This window comes from Capra hircus, chromosome 25 (genome assembly GCF_001704415.2).
Source record: "Capra hircus breed San Clemente chromosome 25, ASM170441v1, whole genome shotgun sequence".
Classification (NCBI taxonomy): Eukaryota; Metazoa; Chordata; class Mammalia; order Artiodactyla; family Bovidae; genus Capra; species Capra hircus.
This window is the reverse complement of record NC_030832.1, coordinates 24,826,239-24,848,283: the sequence shown is the minus strand read 5'-3', so window position 1 is coordinate 24,848,283 and position 22,045 is coordinate 24,826,239. Positions and strand designations below refer to the sequence as shown.

The 22,045-nt window shown below is 50.7% G+C and overlaps 1 protein-coding gene across 6 annotated transcripts in view; it reads right to left on the bottom strand.

The window, feature by feature from the left end:
• IL4R (interleukin 4 receptor) overlaps positions 13,528 to 22,045 on the bottom strand; it is a 50,085-nt gene continuing 41,567 nt past the window's right edge. For all 6 annotated transcript variants that reach the window (XM_018040648.1, XM_018040647.1, XM_018040646.1 and 3 more), the window contains 4 exons: positions 20,324 to 20,423; positions 18,212 to 18,290; positions 17,141 to 17,190; positions 13,528 to 16,057 (listed from right to left, as the gene is read on the bottom strand). In XM_018040648.1, the coding sequence (XP_017896137.1) occupies positions 14,548 to 16,057; positions 17,141 to 17,190; positions 18,212 to 18,290; positions 20,324 to 20,423 (1,739 nt within the window). In that variant the 3' untranslated portion in view covers positions 13,528 to 14,547. The remainder of the gene's footprint in view (positions 16,058 to 17,140; positions 17,191 to 18,211; positions 18,291 to 20,323; positions 20,424 to 22,045) is intronic.

Sequence of the window (22,045 nt, the reverse complement as noted above, 5' to 3'; positions counted from 1 at the left end):
GATGGTGACTCTCGGTATCTGGATGGGGAAGGGGCAAGAGGCTTGTTTTGGCTAAGCTGAGACCTCAGGCCACCTGACAGACACACCTGGTTGCAGGTGGAGGGGACAGTTACCATCACACTCTTCACCAAGATGCCATGAGGTGAGCAACTGAGCTCCACCTTCCCTTATGCCTGCATCCAGCTCTCTTCAGTGAATAGTGGATGTGGGTGGGGGGGCGAGGCCGAGTGGTTTCCAGAGGGCCAAGGGGTACAGGAGTAGGTGGCTAAGACCCTCTCTCAGGTCAGCAGACAGATGGCAGGGGGTGTGAGCAGTCTCCGAGCCTTGGCACATGCTCCACTGTCCCATGGGACTTCCTTTACACAGCTCAGGTTCAAAGATAAGATGATTAGGAAGTTTAGCAAGAGGACCTCAGAGCATCAGGTGCCAGGGTCCACCCTCAGCAGAGTCCGGGGATACCCTCAGGATGGACGACGTTGGCGAGTGAATGAATGAATGATTGATTGACACGGGGGGACCAAGCTTCAGTGAGCGAGGCCCGTAACTTTATTTTCAAAAAGAACTTTTATACCTTGACTTGTACATAGAGGGAAATGAAAGATGCAAAGTCATACAGAGTCAGCCCAAACATTACATCTGTTTTGTCTTTATCAAAACAAGGATTTTTTCTGCATACCTTTCCCATAAACAATGTTGTGTACATTATCTTCCGGCCTTGGAGGCCTGTGAACACTTTATGACCCTCTTTTGATAAAGGCTGCTCAACCAGAAAACTTATTTTCCCTTGAAGTGTTTTTTCTTTATATTTCTAATCTACTTCAGCCTCAGAAAGTATCAAACAGAGTTACATTCTCACGGAGCAAATGTGCAGCGAGTTACAACAAAGAAAGAACCAATTAGCTCAAAGGTCTGATGTGGTTAAATTCAAGGCTACTATTTGTTTTTCTTACATTCCAACTATGTTAACTAATGCACTCCCAGGTGTACAATGGATAAGGGATATGGGAACTTGGCAGCAAGCACTGGCTCAACAGTGAAATTCTACACCAACACTACTCTAATAGTCTTTAACTCTTTGAAAGGCTCTATATTTTTAGAATATTTTAGGTTTCCTATGCCTCTCATGGTTGGAAGGCTATAAACAATCACATGCGTAGCTGCAAGAGTCTGGATAAACCTGTCAGGCAAGCTAGAAAGCCATCAAAGGGGTTTGAATTGAAACACTCCTATCATGTCCAGGAGACTTATTAGCTAGAGCCCTAAGTTGACTTTTTCCAGAGAAATGTGGTCGGGGACAGCCCCCTGTTAATGTCAGAAGAGTTGGTGAAAGACATAAAATAGTAAGACAGACAGATTCTGGTTTTGGGGTAGATGCTCGAGCAGGTCTGGGGGGTCTCTTGAGTCCTGAAGCCTTGCTTATCAGGTCTCTTCTGCATGACCTTGTCATGGGTGGGATGGCCCAGGGAGTCCCTCGAGTCCTGAAGCCTTGCTTATCAAGTCTCCTTTGCATGGCCTTGTCATGGGTGGAATCTCCTGTCCTGGCTCCTGGCAATCAAGGACCCTGGTGTCCTGTCCTTGAGGTTCAGCCCTGCACCATGTCCACTTTAGCAAGAGATAATGGATGCTGATGGAGGTAAGGAGCAGGAAGAGATACAGCAGAACCTTCTGGAAGTGGGGATTGGGTGGCAAAAATGAGGGAGGGGATGGTGATGGAGGAAGGGCTTGAGGAAAAGAAGGCTGGGGTGTGTCCAGATGCAGGAGAAGTATCTGTGGATTCGTTTCCTACTGCTGCAGTAAGCAGTGGCCTGAAATACAAAAATGTGTTACCTTCTAGTGCTGGAGGTCAGAGGTCTGAAATTGGTCTCACTGAGCTGAAAACCAAGATGTCAGCAGGGCTGTGTGCCTTCTGGAGACACAAAAGGAGAGTCTGCTCCTAGACTTTTCTAACCTCTAGCAGTTTCCTGCCTAGAAAACCGCTAGCTCCCGGCTAGCTAAAATTTAACGGCTAGCTAAAATTACTTAGCTCCTGGCTCCTTCTTCCCCCTGCAGAGCCAGTAAGGTAGCATTTCCAAATCTCTCTCTGCCTCTAACTCTCCTACATCCCTCTTTGACTTATAAACTCTGATTCTATCAGCCCATCCACATAATCAGGATACTCTCCCATCTCAAGGTCAGTTAATTAGCAATCTCATTCCATCTGCGACTCTGATTCTCCCTTGCAGTGTAACATGTCCACAGTTTCCACAGATTAGGATGTGATCGTTTTTAGGGGTTCGTTACTCTACTGACTACAGTCTTTAAAGCTGCTTTGTGATTACAAAAGAAAAACTACATGGTTTAAACAAAAGCATGTTTATGGTTTGTTTCAGAATACAGAGGTCGATTTGATCACTTGGTGATATCATCAAAGATCCAGGCCCTTTTTTTTTTTTCCCTCTCACTCTGCCACATTCAGAACACCATCTTTCTTCTCCAAGCTTGTCCCCTCATGATCACAAGATGGCTGCCAAACCACCAGACATCACATCCAAAGCAGAACAGAAGGTGGCAAAGGGGCCTTTTTAAACTGTGTCCTCTTTGATTAAAAAGGAGAACTATGAGCTTTCTCCTCACTTCCATGGCAGAGAGGAAGGAGAGACAGACCAGATATGTTGACCAACTCAAGCTGAATTTACCAGCTGAAATCAGAAAATCCCAATTCCCAGACAGGGTGGGGTGTCAGTGTATAGGAGTAAGGGGTCTGGGTGGCCAGAGTCAGAGATTGGTCTCTGGGCTGGGGTCAAAGATAATTCCGTGGCCAGGGCTAGGGATCAGCATGTGGCTGGGCCCGACGTGCAGCCAGGATCACAAATAGGTCCACGGCTGGGTGAGGAATCAGTCTACAGCGTGAGTCAGAAGTCATTTTGTGGTTGGAGTCAAGTTCAACCTAGAAGTTCGTTTTGTGTTTCTCTCTCTCTCTCTGCATCTTGGTCTCTCTTGTTTTGCTCTCCTTCTCTGGAAAGACCTGTCATATAATAAATGTGAATATATGATGAGAAATGCATGATATCAACCTGTGCAAATGTACGAACTCTGCCTCTGCGTGCGGATGGCTTGTAGAAGTGATGTGGATACATACAAATACAGTCTGTGGGGTCGTTCCTTCAGGACGATTTTTGTCTCGGATTTCTATTGGTCCAGTTAGTCCATTAAATTTAGAATGTGGTTATTTCCTTTAATTATGTTTCATGCCCTCCCCTGGGCTTCCCTTGTGGCTCAGCTGGTAGAGAATCTGCTTGCAATACAGAAGACTTAGAGATTCCCTGGAGAAGGGAATGGCTACCCACTCTAGTTGGAGAAGGCAATGGCACCCCACTCCAGTACTCTCGCCTGGAAAATCCCATGGACAGAGGAGCCTGGAAGGCTGCAGTCCATGGGGTCACTGAGGGTCGGACATGACTGAGCGACTTCACTTTCACTTTTCACTTTCCTGCATTGGAGAAGGAAATGGCAACCCACTCCAATGTTCTTGCCTGGAGAATCCCAGGGACAGGGTAGCCTGGTGGGCTGCCGTCCATGGGGTCGCACAGAGTCGGACACGACTGAAGTGACTTAGCAGCAACCCACTCTAGTATTCTGGCCTGGAGCATTCCATGGACTGTATAGTCCACGGGGTCACAAAGAGTCGGACACGACTGAACAACTTTCACTTTCTCTCCATGACACCCACAGACCCATTCAGTATAATAACAATAATGCTAGGAAACATTCCAAAAGCATTAACTGTGTGCAGGCACCTCTTTCAGCCCTATGTGTATTAACACATTTAACTCTAACATCCATGAGGTCAGTACTAATATTATTCCCATTTTACAGAGGAGGAAGGAAGCATGGATGGCACGACTGGCTCTGAGCCACACCGCTGATCCTTGGAGCACCCTGAGCTCCTAACGTAAGCCAAGCCCTTTACCAGGTGCTGGAGGAGATGGAGGAGAAAGGCAGGGATGAAAGAGAGGTGAGGTCAGGAGGGTGGAGATACCCCAGGTCTAGTTTTCTGGGGGTGGCTCCTCCCTGGGCACTGATGCAGGCGCAGGGCAAGACTGGGCCACTAGGGGGCAGCAAGAACCAAGGAGCTGGTCTCCAGCCCATCTGCTCTGCCCCACCTCGTGTCCTCGGCTCCTTAATAAAGCTGGAAAAGGGTGGGATTTTAAGGAAGATCTGGCGCTGTTCTACTGCTGTCAGGGAGCTTAGGCAAGTGAATCACAAGAACAGCTGGGCATCGCCTGGCTTTCACCCATCAAGACATCCACTCCTCACTCCACCACTGTGGGCTGCCAGGGGACTTCTCTTATCCATCTTTGCTGGGGAGGAAACAGGCCCAGAGGGGTCAATACTTTGTCCACAGTCACACAGCTCCGAATTGGCAAAGGTCGGTTCCAAACTGAGGCAGGATGAGTGCAGAGCCCTTGCTTCTCTGAGTCTCAGTGTTCTCACCTATAAAAGGGGTAGAAGAATCTAGACAAACGGCAAACAAGAGTGGTTAGCAGTCGGGGTACATCATGGAAATGTCTCCCACAGAGGCCTCCGGCTGCTGTGAGGATCCAGTAAGATCAGATGCCTCTCTTGCAGCGGGGACTCAGAAACTTCTAGCTGTTTGTGTGGGTGTGTGCGTGTTTAGTGAATAACTTTCGTGGGAAAGTAATGTCAGAAAGATTATTCAACAGGATGTTAACAGAGATACACCTTTAAAAACAAACATAACATTTGGGGACTGCCCACGTGGTGCCAGGTGCCTGGGAGGGGGATGGGATTTCCGGTGGTTTTCACTTTCCTATTTATACCTTTAGGTTTTCTCTGAATCAGAGAAGGCCAGCACGTGCCAATTTAGTAATCAGAAAAAAAAGTGGTAAGTAGGGGGTTTTGGTTTTTTTTTTTAATAAAAAGACTAAAGTGTAAACAGTCCCCACCTTGCCATCGCCACCTCCCCCCCCTGGAAAAATCTTTGCAAAATCGAGGCTGGGGGTATGCGAAGTTGGGTTGGAGAGACCCTGAATTCAGTGTCTCTGGAGGTCTCTCCAGGTTTTGAGAACTTCCTAAGGGGTGCACCAAGCCCTCTTTGGTGCTGCTATTGTGGGACCTCTCTCTTGCTCTCCACACCTCTGGTCCACATTTGAGGGGAATGGTGGGAAACTCATGCTGCTAGCATCTTGCTCTGCCCACACCAGCTGCCAACTTCTTACTTGGCCAGGGCAGTCTCGCACTGGTCCCACCAGATCCGTTAGACCCTGCCCCTCCATAGCTCTGGGGCTAACATTTGAGGCAGTCTGACCCATAGCTCTCCTTTCGTCTCTCCCGACCAATACCCTTTCTCCTCCACACTGAAGCAATTGATAAAGTTGTACCTTGGGCTTTAATAATCTAGCCCCACACTGTCCCTACTGTAATCACTAGCCACCTGTGACTATTTAAATATTAATTCAATAAAATTTAAAAAATCAGTTCCTCATCCACACTAACCATATGTCAAGTATATAACAGCCATAGGTGGCTAGTGCTACGGTATTGGACAAAGTGAAAGTTTTCCATCATAGCAAAAATTTCTGTTGGATAGCCTTATTCTGGACAATTATTTGTCTTGCTATAAATCCCTTCCTGATGTAACATGGAGTAGGACTCTATGGGGCCATCTGGGGACAGAGCCCTCCCCCATATCCTCTGCTGTAGCTCCTCTCTGAAGTCCCTAGATAACACTTCCTCAGCTGATTTATGGATGCTAAAACCACTACCAAATGGAAGAAATTAACTGCTTGATACAGATGAGCCCCAGACTTACGAGCGCCTAAAAATTGATACCTCACCAGCAACCAATCAGAGAACAGTGCCTGAGCTGATCACACACCCTGTGACTCCCCACTCCCTCACCTGCCCTTTAAAAATGCTTTGCTGAACCCCTTGGGAGTTTGGCGAGTTCAGGATTTTCGAGCATGAGCCACCCGCTCTCCTTGCACGGCCCAGCAATATACATTTCTCTGCTCCAAACTCCAGAGTTTTGGTTTGATTGGTTTCGCTGTGCATTGGACGCATTAACTTGAGTTGGTAACACTCTAAGATTGTTCCTTGAAGCAATATCCTCTCTTTTCTGATTCTCTCTCTAAAAAACATAAAGTAAAAACTTTGATCCACGATCATAATTGGAGAAATTTGTTTCTGTTTTAACAACCGCTCTTCAGGAGTAATTACTCAATTGATATTTCAGCGGAGTGAATCACAGCGCCTGGTGTGAGGAAGTCCTGACCACAAAGTAAATTTGGAGAGACAGCAGTGAGCAACAGCTGGAAGCGAGACCGATATCGAATGCGGGTTGCGGTGGTGAGAGTGCTGAATCCTAACCGCTAGACCACCAGGGTCTATCTGGCTCTTATCTGCCTTGAAAAAAAATTTTGACAAGGAGACAGAAAATAGAGAGCAAGGTCACGCGTTTATTAGAAAAGCAGAGTAACACGCCAACATACGAGCTTAGAGAAAGTCATGCTTCGGGGACTTTCAGAGTGGAACTGGAACAAGCCACTCCAGTATTCTTGCCTGGAGCATCCCCACGGACAGAGGAGTCTGGTGGGCTACAGTCCATGGGGTCGCAAAGAGTTGGACGGGACTGGGTGACTAAGCGTAATGCAGAATGGCGGGTACCATTTTGTGCTTGTGCAGTTGAGGTCTCCCTGACCCCAAGGATGAGGAGTTTGTGACTTCTTGATCTTTTTACCCATGCAGGGCTTGATTCCTCTCTGCCCCTGCTGTTACTGTTATCTTCAAGTGTTCCCAGGAGGCAAGGTCCAGCTATTTACCCTGTTCCTGCTGTTATTTCTATCTGAAGTGTAACCAGGAGGCTGGCTCTAAATGTCTAACCCAGAGCCCATCTATTCCTGGCTTCAAGAAATGCAAACAGGAGGCTAGTTGTAAGTGTCTGGCTTGAAGTCCACCTGTCTCCTACCTCTGAAGGAGTAGACAGAAGCTAGAGCATGAGGGTGGAGGGCAGGGATGGTCTTCTGTGTCAGGATCAGCCAAAAGCAGCGGGGGTTATTGGGGGCTTCCCATGGAGGTTTGGAGTGTCTACTGGAAAAAAAAAAAAAGGCACAACCTAAAAGCTGAGAATTAATTTTCACTTGGGGACATTACCGAGAACTATGTAACCACAGATAGCTCTGTGTAGCCTCTCAGATAGCTCTGAGGCTCTGTTCCAAAGAGGTAAGGGAGGAGCCAGTATATACAGGCGTTTTTGCTGAGGGGAAAAAAAAAAACATAGTTGAACATCAAAAGATTACTTCTAATTACAAAAACAGACATTTCAAACTAATGATTTTAGTGTTTATGTATGGGAAGAAGCAAGAGTCTGGGCTTACTGAAATTACTCCTTTGATGTACATCTTAACTATTTAGGGCCAATATCCTGTTTTTCTTCATCCTGAAAACCTGAAAGTAGAGAATTATGTTTCATTTGGGGACATTACTGAGAACTAAGTAGCCAGAGACACAGCCTCTTAGATAGCTCTGAGGCTCTGTTCCAAAGAGGTAAGGGAGGAGCCAGAATATAGAGGAGGTTTTAGTAAGGGGGGGGGGGAGTGCAGTAGAACATCAAAAGATTACTTCTAATTACGAAAACAGAATCTCAGACTAATGATTTTAGTGTTTTTCTCTGTATGGGAAGAAGCAAGAGTCTGGGCTTACTGAAATTACTCCTTTGATATACATCTTAACTATCTAGGGGTCAATATCCTGTTTTTCGCCATCCTGAATTCCCTCGGGGCTCGGGGCTCCCTGGGATGGGGGAAGTGGGCAGCTGAGAGAGCTAACAGGCGGGAAGGCCAGAGGTTTCCAAACGGAGGAAATAGGCTGCAGATGTCTCTTAAAATTTCGTGTTGCTATGACGACACCTGGTTCCACCTGAACTTAACTTTTCTCAAACCTTGAGCTAACCCATGCGTTTTTCTTATGGAAATGTTTTCCTTAAGCTATGTTAATGAAACTACGTATTTGCTTTGGAATACTGGAGTGGGTTGCCATTTCCTTCTCCAATGCATGAAAGTGAAAAGTGAAAGTGAAGTCGCTCAGTTGTGCCCAACTCTTAGCGACCCCATGGACTGCAGCCTACCAGGCTCCTCCATCCATGGGATTTTCCAGGCAAGAGTACTGGAGTGGGGTGCCATTGCCTTCTCCATTCTTCAAAATGGTTCCACCTAACACCAACTTTTGGCTGATAATAGCTCAACAAACCAGTATTCATATACACTGCTTTATGGCTGGGGGATGTCATACCTTGTGCATCCTATCTTAAAACTGCATATTGTGGGAGAGGGGCCTGGTGAAACTGTCAGCCTTGTGTGTTTCTCTTACCTGATTAATAACTTTCGAACAGACATAAACTCCGGGAGTTGGTGATGGACAGGGAGGCCTGGCGTGCTGCAGTCCGTGGGGTCGCAAAGAGTTGGGCACAACTGAGCGCCTGAACTGATGAAACAGACATAAAACAGCTTGCTAAAACTAGCGGGGGGCGGGGGCATTCTCCGTTCCCCTTCTAATGTCTGTGTCAGAAGCTTTCTCTGTCCCTTTTTATATTTTAATAAAACTCTGCTATATAAAAGCTCTTGAGTGATCAAGCCTGGTCCCTGGTCCCAAAATTAAATCTTCGGAGATCACAAATCTGACACTGTTCACCGTAAACTGTCAGCTGCAGTCACTGATGGCTTGTTGATGGGCAGCATTTGTTATTTACTAGACTGGCCTTGTGGGCTTCCCTGATGGTTCTGACGGTAAAGAATCTGCCTGCAATTCGAGAGCCCTGGGTTCAATCCCTGGGTTGGGAAGATTCCCCTGGAGGAGGGCATGGCAACCCACTCCTGTACTCTTGCCTGGAGGATCCCCATGGACAGAGGAGCCTGGTGGGCCACAGTCTATGGGGTTGCAAGGAGCTGGACACGGCTGAGCGACTAAGCATAGCGCAGAATGGCAGGTAGCATTCTGTGTTGACTGAAATGGCAACATTTCTTTTTCAGTCCATGAGAGGAAGCCCAGAGCAGTAGCTGGGGCTGAGAATTATAGATTCCTTAAAGCAGGCGATAGAGTCACCTTGGGATCTCACTGATAAGATGGCTCATTAGGTCGGCCTCGCAAACAAAGAACAAATCACAGTGATGCTTGAGACTGACCAAATTGCCCGAATGGCATCCTGTTATCTCACTGGTGCCTATCTTCTCAAAGCTGCGAGACCGCCAGATTCCAGACCTCCGGCTACGTCGCCATCCCTGGTAGGCAGTTAAAACAGGAAACAGGAGTCCTGAATGGCGGTGGCTAAAAGGCAAGGAAGGGAAAGGCCCGCGGAAACAGAACAAAGGAAGGTCCGAGGGCCGGAGTGAGGGCCTCGGGCAGAACGAGCAGACCCCTGGCCCAGTTTACGCAGGGCAGGCCCGGGGGAGGGGAAACCAGGAGAAGAGGGCCAGGGGTCGGGCGCTCTTCCCTTCGTGTCTTTGGGTTGGCATTCCCTCGTGCCTCCTCAAGGGTGTATTTTCTTGCTATTTTCTAAATAAAACTGAGCTGTAACACTGATCTGTCTAAGAGCTATGACACGGTCTGTCCAAGACCTGTGACTCACCTAGAGCTTTAATGTCCGTCACTTCAAATCTTTGTTGAGACGAGACAGAACCGAGGAGATTACGCTCGCCTGATAATCCCTTCAGAGAATTTTTCACTGGTGGGGTATAAGAAGGACTCCATCAGGAAGGGAGAATGCTGGTTCTCCCTAAGAGCCCGCCATCCTCTCTTCCCTCTAATAAATTTCCTTTTCTTGCCTGACTGCCCGGCTTGCTCTCTGTTTCTCTGCACTCGCCTTATAGCAGGTTGTACCTTTTTTCTCTTGACATCTGTGCCCCCCACCAGGCTGGAGTGGACCTAGGAGATGATGAAGATGGTGATAAAGTAGATCATCTTTAGGATGACCTTCCAATGCAGATTTTGTTATCCTTCCTATTTTACAAATTAAAAAAAAAAAAAAATAATGAAGACACAGGCAGATGAAGGAGGCAGAGCAGTCGTAGAGTCTGGGCCTTAACAAGAACCGTAGAGATCCCTGCCTAATTTGAAGACTAGCGCCTGGGAGGTCAAGACCAGATTTTAAGGGAATTTTTAAAAATCTTTTGCAAAGAAATTCCCAAGAAAGACCCTGGCGGCCAGCCAGTCCCCTGTGCTATAATTTTATGTATTTACTTATTTCTGGCTGTGCTGGGTCTTCGTTGCTTTTCAGGCTTTTCTCTCATTGTGGTGAGTGAGGGCCACTCTCTAGTTGTGGCGTGCAGGCTTCTCATTGCAGCGGCTTTTCTTGTTGCAGAGCATGGGCTTTAGGCATGCAGGCTTCAGTAGCTGTGACTCCCAGACTCCACAGCCTGTGCTCAATAGTCGTGGCACACAGGCTTTGTTACTCCCCTGCCTGTGGGATCTTCCTGAATCAGACACGAACTCGTGTCTCCCGCATTGGCCAGGGGGATTCTTTACCACTGAGCCACCAGGGAAGGTCCCCACTCTGTGCCAACCAACACATTTCTGGTGGGAACCACTTTACTCCTGAGTGAGAGTTGTCGGCAACCAGCATTTTAACCACCCCAGCTGCTGTTGTCAGGAGGAACCTTCCTGCTCCACTTGTGCAAGGTGAGAGGGAGTCCTATTGGAGGAACACCTCCAGTGCCTCCACTTCCTCTCCTGGACTCCTGCTTATGGATGGATTTCATTTGGGGACTGGGGAGACTGAAGCGAGGTGTCTACTGGACCATGTTTCCCTGTGGGTGGGGCTGATGTGCATTTAAGCCAAATATAAATTCCTTACTGTATGAAGTCCTGGCTGACCTTATGTTCCTGGCTCAACTGCTGTAGCTGATCTTCCTATATGTGAACGTGCCAAACTCACTGTGCCGTGGGGTCTTGGCCCTTTGGTCTGTTCTCTGCCTAGAATACTCTTCCTCCAGACCATCCTGGTTCTCCCAGTCACAGAGGGCTCAGTTCAAATGTCACCTCCCTAAAGACCTCTGTTAACCCTCTTCCCCCCATCTCAGACTCCTATTTTCTTCATAGCACCGTTCAGGGTTTGTGGGTTTTTTTTTTTTTTCCTTTTGTGTATTTATATTGTTGGTCATTTAGTCATGCCTTTTTGTGCCTCTGTCCATGGAATTTTCCAGGGCTTCCCTGGTGGCTCACAGTAAAAACTCTGCCCGCGTAGCAGGAGACCGAGGTTTGACCCTTGTTGGGAAGATCCCCTGGAGAAAGATATGGCAACCCACTCCAGTATCCTTGCCTAAGGAATCCCATGGACAGAGGAGCCTGGCCGGCTTCAGTCCATAGGGTTGCAAAGAGTCAGACACAACTGAGCAACTAACACTTTTACTTTCCATGGAGACGGAAAGTAAAAGGCAAGAATACTGGAGTGGGTAGCCATTCCCTTCTCCAGACTATCTTCCCAGCTATTTTTAAAATTTGGCTGCACTGGATCTTAGTTGCTGTATGAGGGATCTTCGATCTTTGTTGCAGCATGCAGAATCTTTAATTGTGGTATATGGCATCTAATTCCCCGAGCAGGGGTTGAACCTGCATTGGGAGCCCGGAGTCTTAAACACTGGACCACCGGGGAAGTCCCTCCTTCTGTCTTTTTAATATCTGTCTCTCCCACTGAACTGTAAGATCCAGGAGGGAAGGGACTTTGTTCCCTCACCCCAGCACGCCGCCTAGCACCTAGCAGGCTCTCAGTAAACATTGGTGGGATGCGTGGCTTTCTTGCTCTCTCTACTTCTTCCTTCCCTGGGGGGTGGGGAAGCCACAACAGTGGCCTCCCACCACCTTCCCTGTACCTGGGAGGGTGGATTTAAATCTGGATAAGAGATTGGACCTCTCAGGTGGTCCACTGGTTAAGCCTCCACTCACCACTGCTGGGGGTGTGGGTTTGATCCCTGGTCGGGGAGCTAAGATCACATCATGTGCTCAAGGTAAGAAAAAATAGATGGGAAGTGTCTCTGTGTACTTCTCCATTCTAGTTTCCCGAAGCCCAGAGGATTCTGTAATATGAGCCTCAGCTGACAAGTTGGGTCTCACAACATCCTGGGGAGAGAACGAATCAGTCTCAATCCTGTTGGATTTATAACACAACAAACTCTCCAGCACTCACCTGAGTGTTTTTTTCTCTGTTGGATGCTTAGTTTTAAAATTCGATTTTCTAAGATGACTCACAGGCTAAGTGGATCAGAGCTGACATTTGAGATGGCGCCATGCTATTCATAAGATGGTGCATCGTGGTGGTTGGGAACCCTGCAGTCAGACCTGGATTCAAATCCTAGTTCCCAGGCTTTCCAGCTGTGTGACCCTAAGCTAAATCTCAACCTCTCTGGGCCAGCTGCCTTATCTGTAAAATTGGAATAATAACCTGCTTGCTAGAGCTGTGATATAGTCAGTGGATGGCACTTAGCATATTGCTTGATCCTAAGTAGTTACTTTTATTTTAAATTGTTACATTGTATTACAAAGCTCTCTTGAAGACAACAGGTGCAGAGGACTAGTTTGGGTTCCGTGGCTTGCTGCAGCTCGCTGCATGGGCAAGTCTCTTTTCAAGTCTCCCTGCATGGGCTCCTTCTAGAGCCATTTCTCCATCAGCAAACTGTGTGGAGGGTGGTGATTCAGGCAGCTAAAGGGATAGATTCGAGTTCAGCACAAAGGAGACAGTTCTCACAAACATCAGGCTGCATGTGAGGTAATGAGTTCCCCATCACCTCTATAGTGTGTTACGGAGAATGCCAGAGCGGAAGGCAGGTCAAAGAGCCCCTCATTTTGCAAGCATCGCAGTCGGTGCGGCAACTCAGAAATATAGAATGATTGCAGACAAAGGAACTTAATTAAGATCCCCTGCCTGCATGTCTGAGGCCCACACCATACACCGACCACCCAGATGTCAAGCACAGATCACCTACAAAGGGCCTGGGCGATGGTGACCCTGCCTGGGTTCAGCTTTGGTCTGCCACTAGCTGAGTGACCTTGGCAAAGTAGCAGCTGCCAGTATAGCCCTGCCCACATCTCCTCCCTGTGCCAGAGGCCGCTCAAATAGCCCCCTGCTCTCAACCTGGACGTTTTTCCCTGGAGCAGCTGGAAGTGCTGGGGAGTTAATGCCCCTGGACACAGCCTTCAACCTAGGACAGATGGGAGTGTGTGGATAAACAGCCCAGCTCCCCACCTCGAGGCATGCGCTGTGCCTGGCTTTCTGAAGCTCCCAGCGGCTGAAGCAGCTGTTGCCTGCGCTTCACACTCTGTGTGATAACACCTCTATTGCTTCCTGCCCTTCCCCGCTCCCTTCCCCATTCTCCAAGCAGGGCTTCCTGGGATCACCTCCTATTTCAGTGAACTTCACTTGAATCCTGGTCTCGGAGAAACCCAAGCAGAGACAGCAAGTTACTTAACCTCTTGGGCTGGTCTCAGTTCCTCTGGATGGAAAGATTCTGTGAGCTAATAGAGATAAAACAGTCTCAAGGATGCTTGGCAGGATGTTTGTTTAATAAATGGTGGGGGGGGAGGGGAAAGAGATAAAGAAACTTTATTTATACAAAACTCCGTCTCTTCCCATTCCACCCTCCTCAGCAAACACAAACACCAAGTGATGAAATAATTTTTGAGATGCACACAAACAAGCATTCTTCAACCTGAGGTGGTAGTTAATGATGTGTGGGTGACGTGCCTGGTGTCAGCGTCTTGGTCGCCCCAGCTCGCTGGTTCAGGGGACCTGAGCCACACCTTCTGAAGCAGTGATGCCAGCAACTGCATCCCTGGGGGCACACGCCTGCCCCAAGGTCGCCAGGCATGCCTCTTCTCTGGGGATCCAATGCCTAACAGGAATCCCAGCCTTGCGTGGGAAGCTGGCCACAAGCTGTCACGTCTCAGAAATCACAATTTATCATGTCCTTGGTTAACTCCACTTAATTAATCACCCCTCTGCAGCTCAGACCTTGCCCCCAGTGTCAACTTCTGCTGAATGAATAGACATCTCTGGGCAGATAACCACCCTTCTTGGACCTCAATTTCCCAAGGCCTCCCAAGTCAATTCCCCTGTTGGCTTGGTGAGTTTCTAGGCTCAGCATCCAATCTAGAGAGATGGCGGTAGCTACTCCAGAGTCTGGGCAAGAACTGGATAGCAGAGTGACAGAATATGCCTTGAGTATGACAGGAACCGTCTGCTGGCACAGCTGTGAACTGATGAAGTGGCCAACAGCTCGTGCACAAGCTAAGGTGCTCAGGGAATCTCCAGATGACTGCAGGTGCCTCTGTGGGCACAGCTGCCTGGAGCCCCCCCCTCCCATGGGAGGTGGTGAGCCGGGGCCAGCGAAGGGAGCTGGGGGCGCCCGGTCCCTGTAGACCCAGCATCTGACAACTTCACTCCAGAGTTCCCAGAGTCTTCCAGAACTCTGCCAGCCTGGCGGCCTTCCAGGGGGAGGCATTTCGCAGGCCTGACTAAGGCCCCCTCTCTCCCGTAGACGTCAGCAAGGAGCAGGCATGCGCCTAGGAGGCGTCCATGCACGTGGGCCCTGGGGAGAGCACTGCAAGAGCCGGGCCTGAGCTCTGGGCATGGCTGGGGGCATTGAACAGAGGGCACTTCCCCTCCTCTGAGACACCCAAGGGTGCTAGGGAGGCCGCAGAGAGGCTGGCCTCCAGTGGAGCTCCCTGGGGCGGGGAGTCCGGGGCCTTCAGCGGACTCAGCAGAGGCGAGGACCTGTCCCCACAGCAGCAGCCGCAGCAGGGGCTGGCCACAATTTGAGCCTTGCCAGCTTCCTCCTGGCTGTGGCACTGCTTCAGATGGCCACACAGGTGGCAGGTGAGGGCTGAGTAGACGATGCCGTTGCCCAGGTCATCCCTGAGAGGGTCTGTGGCTGGCACCGGGGCGAAGAAGGGTTTCTGTCCGTCGTCTCCCTTGACCGCTGGCTCCAACTCAGGCCACTCTGAGTCCTGAGGACTGTGAGGGGGTTCCAGGTCCAGGCCAAAAGTGAACAGGGGGATGGGAATGGGGGAAGGGGTCCCGGGGCAGGCAGAAGAGAGGCTCTGGAAGGGTTTGTAGCCCCCTTCCCCGCTGCTGGGCTCAACCCCAGAAGTCGCAGGGCAGCTGTCACTGCTGGCAAGCAAGCTGGAGAAGGCCTTGTAGCCGGCCTCTTCGGAGGGCCCGAAGCCGGCCAGCCCGCTGTCCCGGGCGCCGCCCTCCTTCACCGCCTGCACAAATTCCCGGTAGCCGCTGCTAGGGGCCGAGGCGGGGCCGGGGGCCGCCCCGTGCTGGAGGACCCTCTGACGCAGGATCTGCTCCCAAGTTTCCGGTTCTGGCTGGGGGGTGGCGGGGATGTCGGGGTCCACCTCCCCCAGGCATTCGGCCAGCTGTGGGTCCGAGTCAAGCTCTCCAGGGCCCGAGGACTGGCTCAGGAAGGTGCTGAAGCTGCGGTAAGCGGGGTTGTCTGAGATGACGGCGGGCGTCTCTGGGAGAGGCAGGCTGGCTGGTTTCTGGGTTGCAGTGGCCGGAGGACTTGACTCTGGGCTCAGAGGCTGTTCCTTGTCCTCAGAGGATGCCTCCTGGGGCCCCACCCTTGGGAACTCGGCCCAGGGCCTCTGAGCATTCGCATTTTCTAAAGGGGGATGAAGGCAGGACTCCACACCTTGTGGACTAAAGCCCCCAGTCTCATCTCTGAGAAGGTGCAGGAACAGGCTCTCTGTCAGCCGGGCCGCGATGTCCTCTCTGCCCTCCTGGAAGAGGCCCCCGCTATTCTCAGGTGATGGGCAGAAGCTCCCTTTATCTTCCTCCACTTCCTCTTCTTCCTTCTCCACTTGGGCCTCAAACAGCTCCACGCACCGCACCACGCTGATGCTCTCTGGCCGGAGGATCGTCTTGCTGACCTCCACGGGGCACCATGCTACTTTCCCAGGACCCTGGGAAGGCCCATTTCTAGCAGCCTTAGAGAAGTCTTCATCCCTTTCCATGCCATGCTCCAGTAAACAGGGCAGGAGCTTGGCAAGACAAGTCTTCCAGTGTCTACAAAAACAAAGTTTAATCAGAGTTCACTTTCTCCTCTTGAAAAACTCCTATTCACCCTTCAAAGCCCAGCTCAAAATCACCCTGAACTGATGCTGAGACAGGCTGGGACCTGGGACACTTTGCTGCACTGCTGCACTGGAACAAACCTCTCCTTGAGCAGCAAAATGTTAAGAAACTAAATGGAAGTAAAAATAACTGTGTGCGTGCTGCAGCTGGGGCAAGTGATGGACAAAAGATACAAAAAGACCCCAAACCTCAACTGCCACTTCTGAAGAGTTGGGAGCAAAAACGGTGTCAGGAACAAAGGCAGGGTTCTCTGCATGCCCCCTGCACACCACACCACCAGAGAATCAGGCAAAACACCTATGCCACCTCTCCAGCCCAAGCCCTGGACACACCCCCACCCTCACCCTGTATAATGAACCAATTCGCCCCTCCCTGGCTAGTGAGCAAGGGAACCTGTTGCTTGTTCTCCACCCCTGCTCCCCACTGCAGCAGGGGCTCTAATAAAGCCTTGCCAGGATTTCTTGTCTGACCTCTAATCAACTCCCCAGGTGGCGACAGTGGTAAAGAACCCGCCTTGCCAGTGTAGGAGACATCAGATATGTGGGTTCGATCCCTGTGTCAGGAAGATCCCCTGGAGGAGGGCAAGGCAACCCACTCCAGTATTCTTGCCTGGAGAGTCCCTTGGACAGAGGGGCCTGGTGGGCTACAGTTTAGTCCACAGGGTCGCAAAGAGTCGGACACAACTGAAGCAACTTAGTAAGCATGCACGCACAGCTGCCTTGCTTGTTACCACCATCAGCCTTGCTCAGGACAGACTGGGCATCCCAAAGGGGTTCACTGACCACCCCCCCAACCAATGAAACTCAGGGGGCTCAGTTGGCAGTTGACCTACTCAGACCACCCCTCCCCCTGCCACCCCTCAAAACCCAGTGTCACAGGACAAGGGCTGAACACCCAGGAAGGAAAGGCAGACATCAAGGAGGGTGTGACTCCAGTTCCAAGATGGGGCCCCCCACCCTAATTCCAGCCCCTTTCAAATCCTACATAGGCTATAATCTAAGTTCATATACATACGGGCACTTGGCTGGTTCCTGGCCTCGAGACCGCTTCCCCCACAGTGACACCTAAAACATGGAGACAGCCAATGACACAGAGCAGAGAGGCCTTCCCACCCAGCCTGGCACCCAGCGATGCTCAGAGCCTGTTTGCCTTGAGGAGACTTGGCATCATCAAAATTTCTAAATTTGGGGATGATTTGTTATACAGCGAGAGCTAACCGATACGAAAATGACACTATGCGCTCTAATATTCACTTCCTGTGAATTGTCTCAGTGAATTCCAACATCAGCCCTGTTATAACCACTACTAGAACCCACATGAAGGAACTGAGGCTCAGAGAAGTTAAGCAGCTTGTTAAGTCTACCCTGCAGATAGCGACAGTGAGAGTTCAAAGCCAGCCCCGCTGGACTCCAGAGCCTGCCTCAGGGTCCCTGGAGAACTGAAGACTCACAGACTTTCCGTTCTAGACAGGACTTGTGCCCGTACCTGCAGCCCTTCCTAGAGAACCCTGCTGGTGCTCAGGCAAACTCTATGCGGCCATCGCACTGGGGAAGCTGGCCGGACTCCTACCTCAGGAGTGTCCATCTGGATGGTCCATCGGTAAGGAGTATTTCCACTCCTTACAGGGGAGTGGTTTATGAAAGAGGCTGTGATGTAATTCAAGTCAATGAGAATGGAGGGATTTGCTGGTGCTTCGGGGGCAGTTTCCTGCTCTTAAGAGGAAGAAACGGAAAACTTGTTCCCTCTTCAACTCCTTGTGACCTCCTGTCCTACATGGGACAGGTACCTCCCTAGGAGGTACCTAGGAGACAATATGCAGAGGACCTCAGAGACCTCAGAACAACAACAACAAAGCAAGAAATCCAATTCCAGAGGACCCTGCTGCCCCAAGCTGAAAGAACCCTCATGGAAGCCAAAGGAAGGGGAGTGAAAGCCTCAAGCTGTTGACTCAACCTACCCTGAAATCTTCCTGACCGCCCACGTGCAACCTGCAAAGTCAAGAGATACCCCTAACACCCCACGTGTCTTGAAATGTGTTTCCCGATACACACGACCCAAAGCGTCCTCACCCACCCCTTTTCCTACCTGAGAATCCTGGATGACAACAGCCACGAGGGGGCTGTGGGCTGGGTTGGGAATTTGGTCCCACCATTCTTTCTTAATCCTAAAAAAGAATGGACAAGTTGTTGGTCCCTGAGAATCACTAACAGGTTGATGTTCTTCCCATAAAAAAGATTCATAGTCACCCAGACTTATTAGGGCTCAGAGATCACGCTGGTAGACTTTTGGCTCCCTCACCCTCACCCCGTGAAACAGGTTCTACCACTAATCCCACTCTACAGATGAGGAGACTGAGGCCTGGGGAGGTGAAGTGACAGCTGGGGGGCATTAGAGCTGGGTTTGGGTCCAGCACTTTGCTACCCAGAGTGGAGTTCCTGATGCGGCCGCCTCTGCCCCAGAGGGAGCAAGTCCCTGGGAATTAGGGGAGACCCAAGCAGCAGAGGGACTTCCCAGGTGGCGTGAGTAGTAAAGAATCTGCCTGCCGATGCAGGAACCACAGGAGAGGTGGGTTTGATCCTTGGGTTGGGAAGATCCCCTAGGGGAGGAAATGGCCACCCACTCCAGTATTCTTGCCGGGAGAATCCCACGGACAGAGGAGACTGGTGGGCTAGACTATGGGGTCACAGAGTCAGACACAACTGAGCAGCTGAGCCCAACACACACAAGATGGAGAGAGAGAATCCTGGTTTCCCTTTCAACAACCTTTCCTCCGGAGCAGCGGAGGACAAAGTGCCCAGAAGTCTGGCATGGCCGGAGAGGCCGAGGGATTCCTCCTCCCTTCCTGGGTCAGGGCTGGGCAGGAATCTTCTCAGATTGCCTCTGGAGTAGCCTCCAGCACTCCACTCAGTCAGTTACCGCCTATTTACTGAGCACCTCCTATGTATCACTCACTGTGCCAGGCTTCAGGGGACAAGACAGACAGAAGCACCTGCCTTCATAGAGCTGACCTTCTAGAAGACGGAGACAGGCAAACAGATGCGGAAATGACTATATGACATCACTCATTCCTGACAAGAATTGCCGGGAATGAAAATAAAGGCCATAAGGGACTAGAGAGGAACAGAGAGTGTGATCCAGGAAGGCTCCTCTGAGGAGGTGGCTTCCGAGAGGCAACTGAAGATGGCGGAGGTGCGGGTCTCAGCAATGCCTGGGGAAAGGGCTTTCCGGGCAGAGAGCACAGCGAGTGCAAAGGAGTGGAGGGAAGAACTTGCTTGGGTTGGGGGTTCAAAGAACAGCAGGGAGGTTGGAGAACTAGAATACAGAGAGTGGCGGGTGGAGAGGATAGACGATGGGGAAACTGAGGCTCAGAGAAGGGGAAAGACCAGTCCAGGGGGCTTACAGGTATCAGCGACAGACGTGGAGAAGGGACCTTGCATTCCCTGCACACCTACTGTGCGCCTGGCAGACTGCGGATACTCACTCACCATCAGCCCTCCACCATCGCCCTTCCTTATGTGGTCAGCTTGGGCCCATTAGTCCCATTTCAGAGGTGGGAGGACTGAGGCTCTGAGATTCCACATTCCTAGGGCTCATGCTCATTGGAGACAAGGCTCCTTGCACCCAGGGCTCCGGGACTCCCTTAGGACTCTCGGGACTGATGAAATAGGGACCCAAGGCTGAACAGAGGTTCAGAAACTTGGTCATACAGTTACCAAGTGCCAAGGCCAGGATCCAAACCCAGGTCTTCTGATTCTGCAGGGCAATCGTCTAGAATTCCTATCTATTACCACCTGCCTTCAAACGTCTGGGGTGTACCCTGGGTATGATCCATCTCCCTTCTGCCAAAGGAAGGCCCTGTCCCCTGCCAGCTCCATCCCACCGTCAGGCCATCACCCCTCAGAGGGACCCACCCTGGCACCCCTGGAATATCCCCCAGCTCATCTTGGCTTGATTCCTCCAGTGCAAGGGTCACTATGGGAAACAGCCATGGTTACTTGCTGGCCTGGCATCTTCTGCCTCCCCAAGGACACAGGGTCTCCCTGTCCGTTCAGTGCCTTGCACATAGTAGCTGCTCAGTAAGTATCTATCATTGAATGACAGGGCTGCAAGCTGTCAGATGAGAGGGGAAATTCCTGCGCACTCCACACTCCACGGTGGCTGGCACGGCAGCGCCAGGCGCGGGAGCCCAGGACTCACTTGATGATGCTGATGTAGCAGGACACACACACCGCCAGGACGATGACGCACGAGATGCCGACGCCCAGCTGGAGGCGCTGCTCCCAGGTCTCCCCGTAGTCTGGAAGCGGAGGGAAGTCGTGAGCCTTCGGCGCGCCACATCCAGCTGGTCTCCACCTCCCAGAGAAGGAGACCGGGGCCCCGGACCCTCCAAGATGCTGTGTGAGCTGGCTGCGGCGGCAGCTCCTACTCCCCGCTCCGAGCCCCCGCCACCCTGGACTCCTTGCTGTCCCCTGCTCTCCCAAAGCTCAGGGCCACCTCAGGATCCTGAACTTCCTCTCTTTCCTGAAGCCCTGAAGTCTAGTGCAGAGACTTGGAGTTGGATGCCCTCAGTTCAAAGCCTGACTCTGTCAGAGACTTGCTGGCAACCCAGGACAAGAGGCTCACCCACTCTGTGCCTCAGTTTCCTCATCTGTACAACGGGGTTAATAACTACTTAACTCATTGTTGTGAGGCTTCTACGATTTAATACACACGTGAAGCAGGGCCTGCATGTCCATGCACAGAGCTGGCGCCCCTCTCCTTGTTCACTGCCAGGTCCAGAAAGTTCTCCCCACCCCTTCTCTAAGGTTACCTTCTCCCATCCCTTTTCCCTGCTTTATTTCCTTCTTGGACTTACTAGATCTAGATCTCATTTATATTTTTGTTTACTCATTTATTTTCTGTCTCCCTTTCCAAAATGTCAGTTCCACAAAAACAGGGATTCTTGTCTATTTTGTTCACCACTGATCCCTCGGCATCTAGCACTGGGCTGGTGTCTAATATGTAGTAGGAGTTCAAGAAATAGTTGTGGAAGTAATGAATGAGTGTCCAGCACATGGTATCTGCCCCACACAATCTATTTCCCTTCACTTCTCCAGGTCAAAGGGGAAAATCAATTTGATAAAACTTTCCCAAGCACTTACTATGTGCCTGGTGCTATGCTGGACAATGGGGACATAGACACGGAGCAGGCACCACTCACAGGGCCTACAGCCCAGAGCTGGAGACAGACGGTCAAGAGACATCGATGGAATAGGATGAGTGATGCTGAGAGGGGCGTGTGATGGGTTGGGGTGGGGTACCTGCCACTCACCATTATACCTAGCACTTTGAAGAACTCTTCCTTCAGTGAGGGTTCACAACAGCCCTTCCTTCTCCCCATTGTTCAGATGATGCCTCGGGCAGCCTCCCCCACCCTACAGCTGTCTCCCCTTCTTCTTTGCCAGGCCGTGAAGTGCCCACCCTGAGGTTTGGGCCAATCATGGGCCCAAACTACTCCCCTTTCCAGGCATTTGAATTCCCTGCCTCCCTTGCGGTTGGGAGAGGCCATGTGATGGTCCTGGCTGATGAGATGCAAGGGGAAGTCCACCAGGACTGGAAAGGTTTTTGCTTCCTGATAAAAGGTGCATGAAATGTTCTCCTTGTGGCAGCCTTCCATTCCGTTTGGGGCTGGGACATGAGGATGTTTGCAGCAGACAACCTGGGGCCATGAGGTGATAGTAGGTAAGGACAAAATGCTACCATGCTAGGGATGGCAGAGGGAAAGGCAAGACTCTGGAGTAACGTCACTGAGCAGCAATATTCATTGGCTAAACCTCATTTTTTTTTTTTTTGTCCTTTCTATTGGCCATGTAGTGCAGCTTGTGGGATCTTAGTTCCCTGACCTGGGATTGAACAAGGGCCCTCAGCAGTAGAAGCACA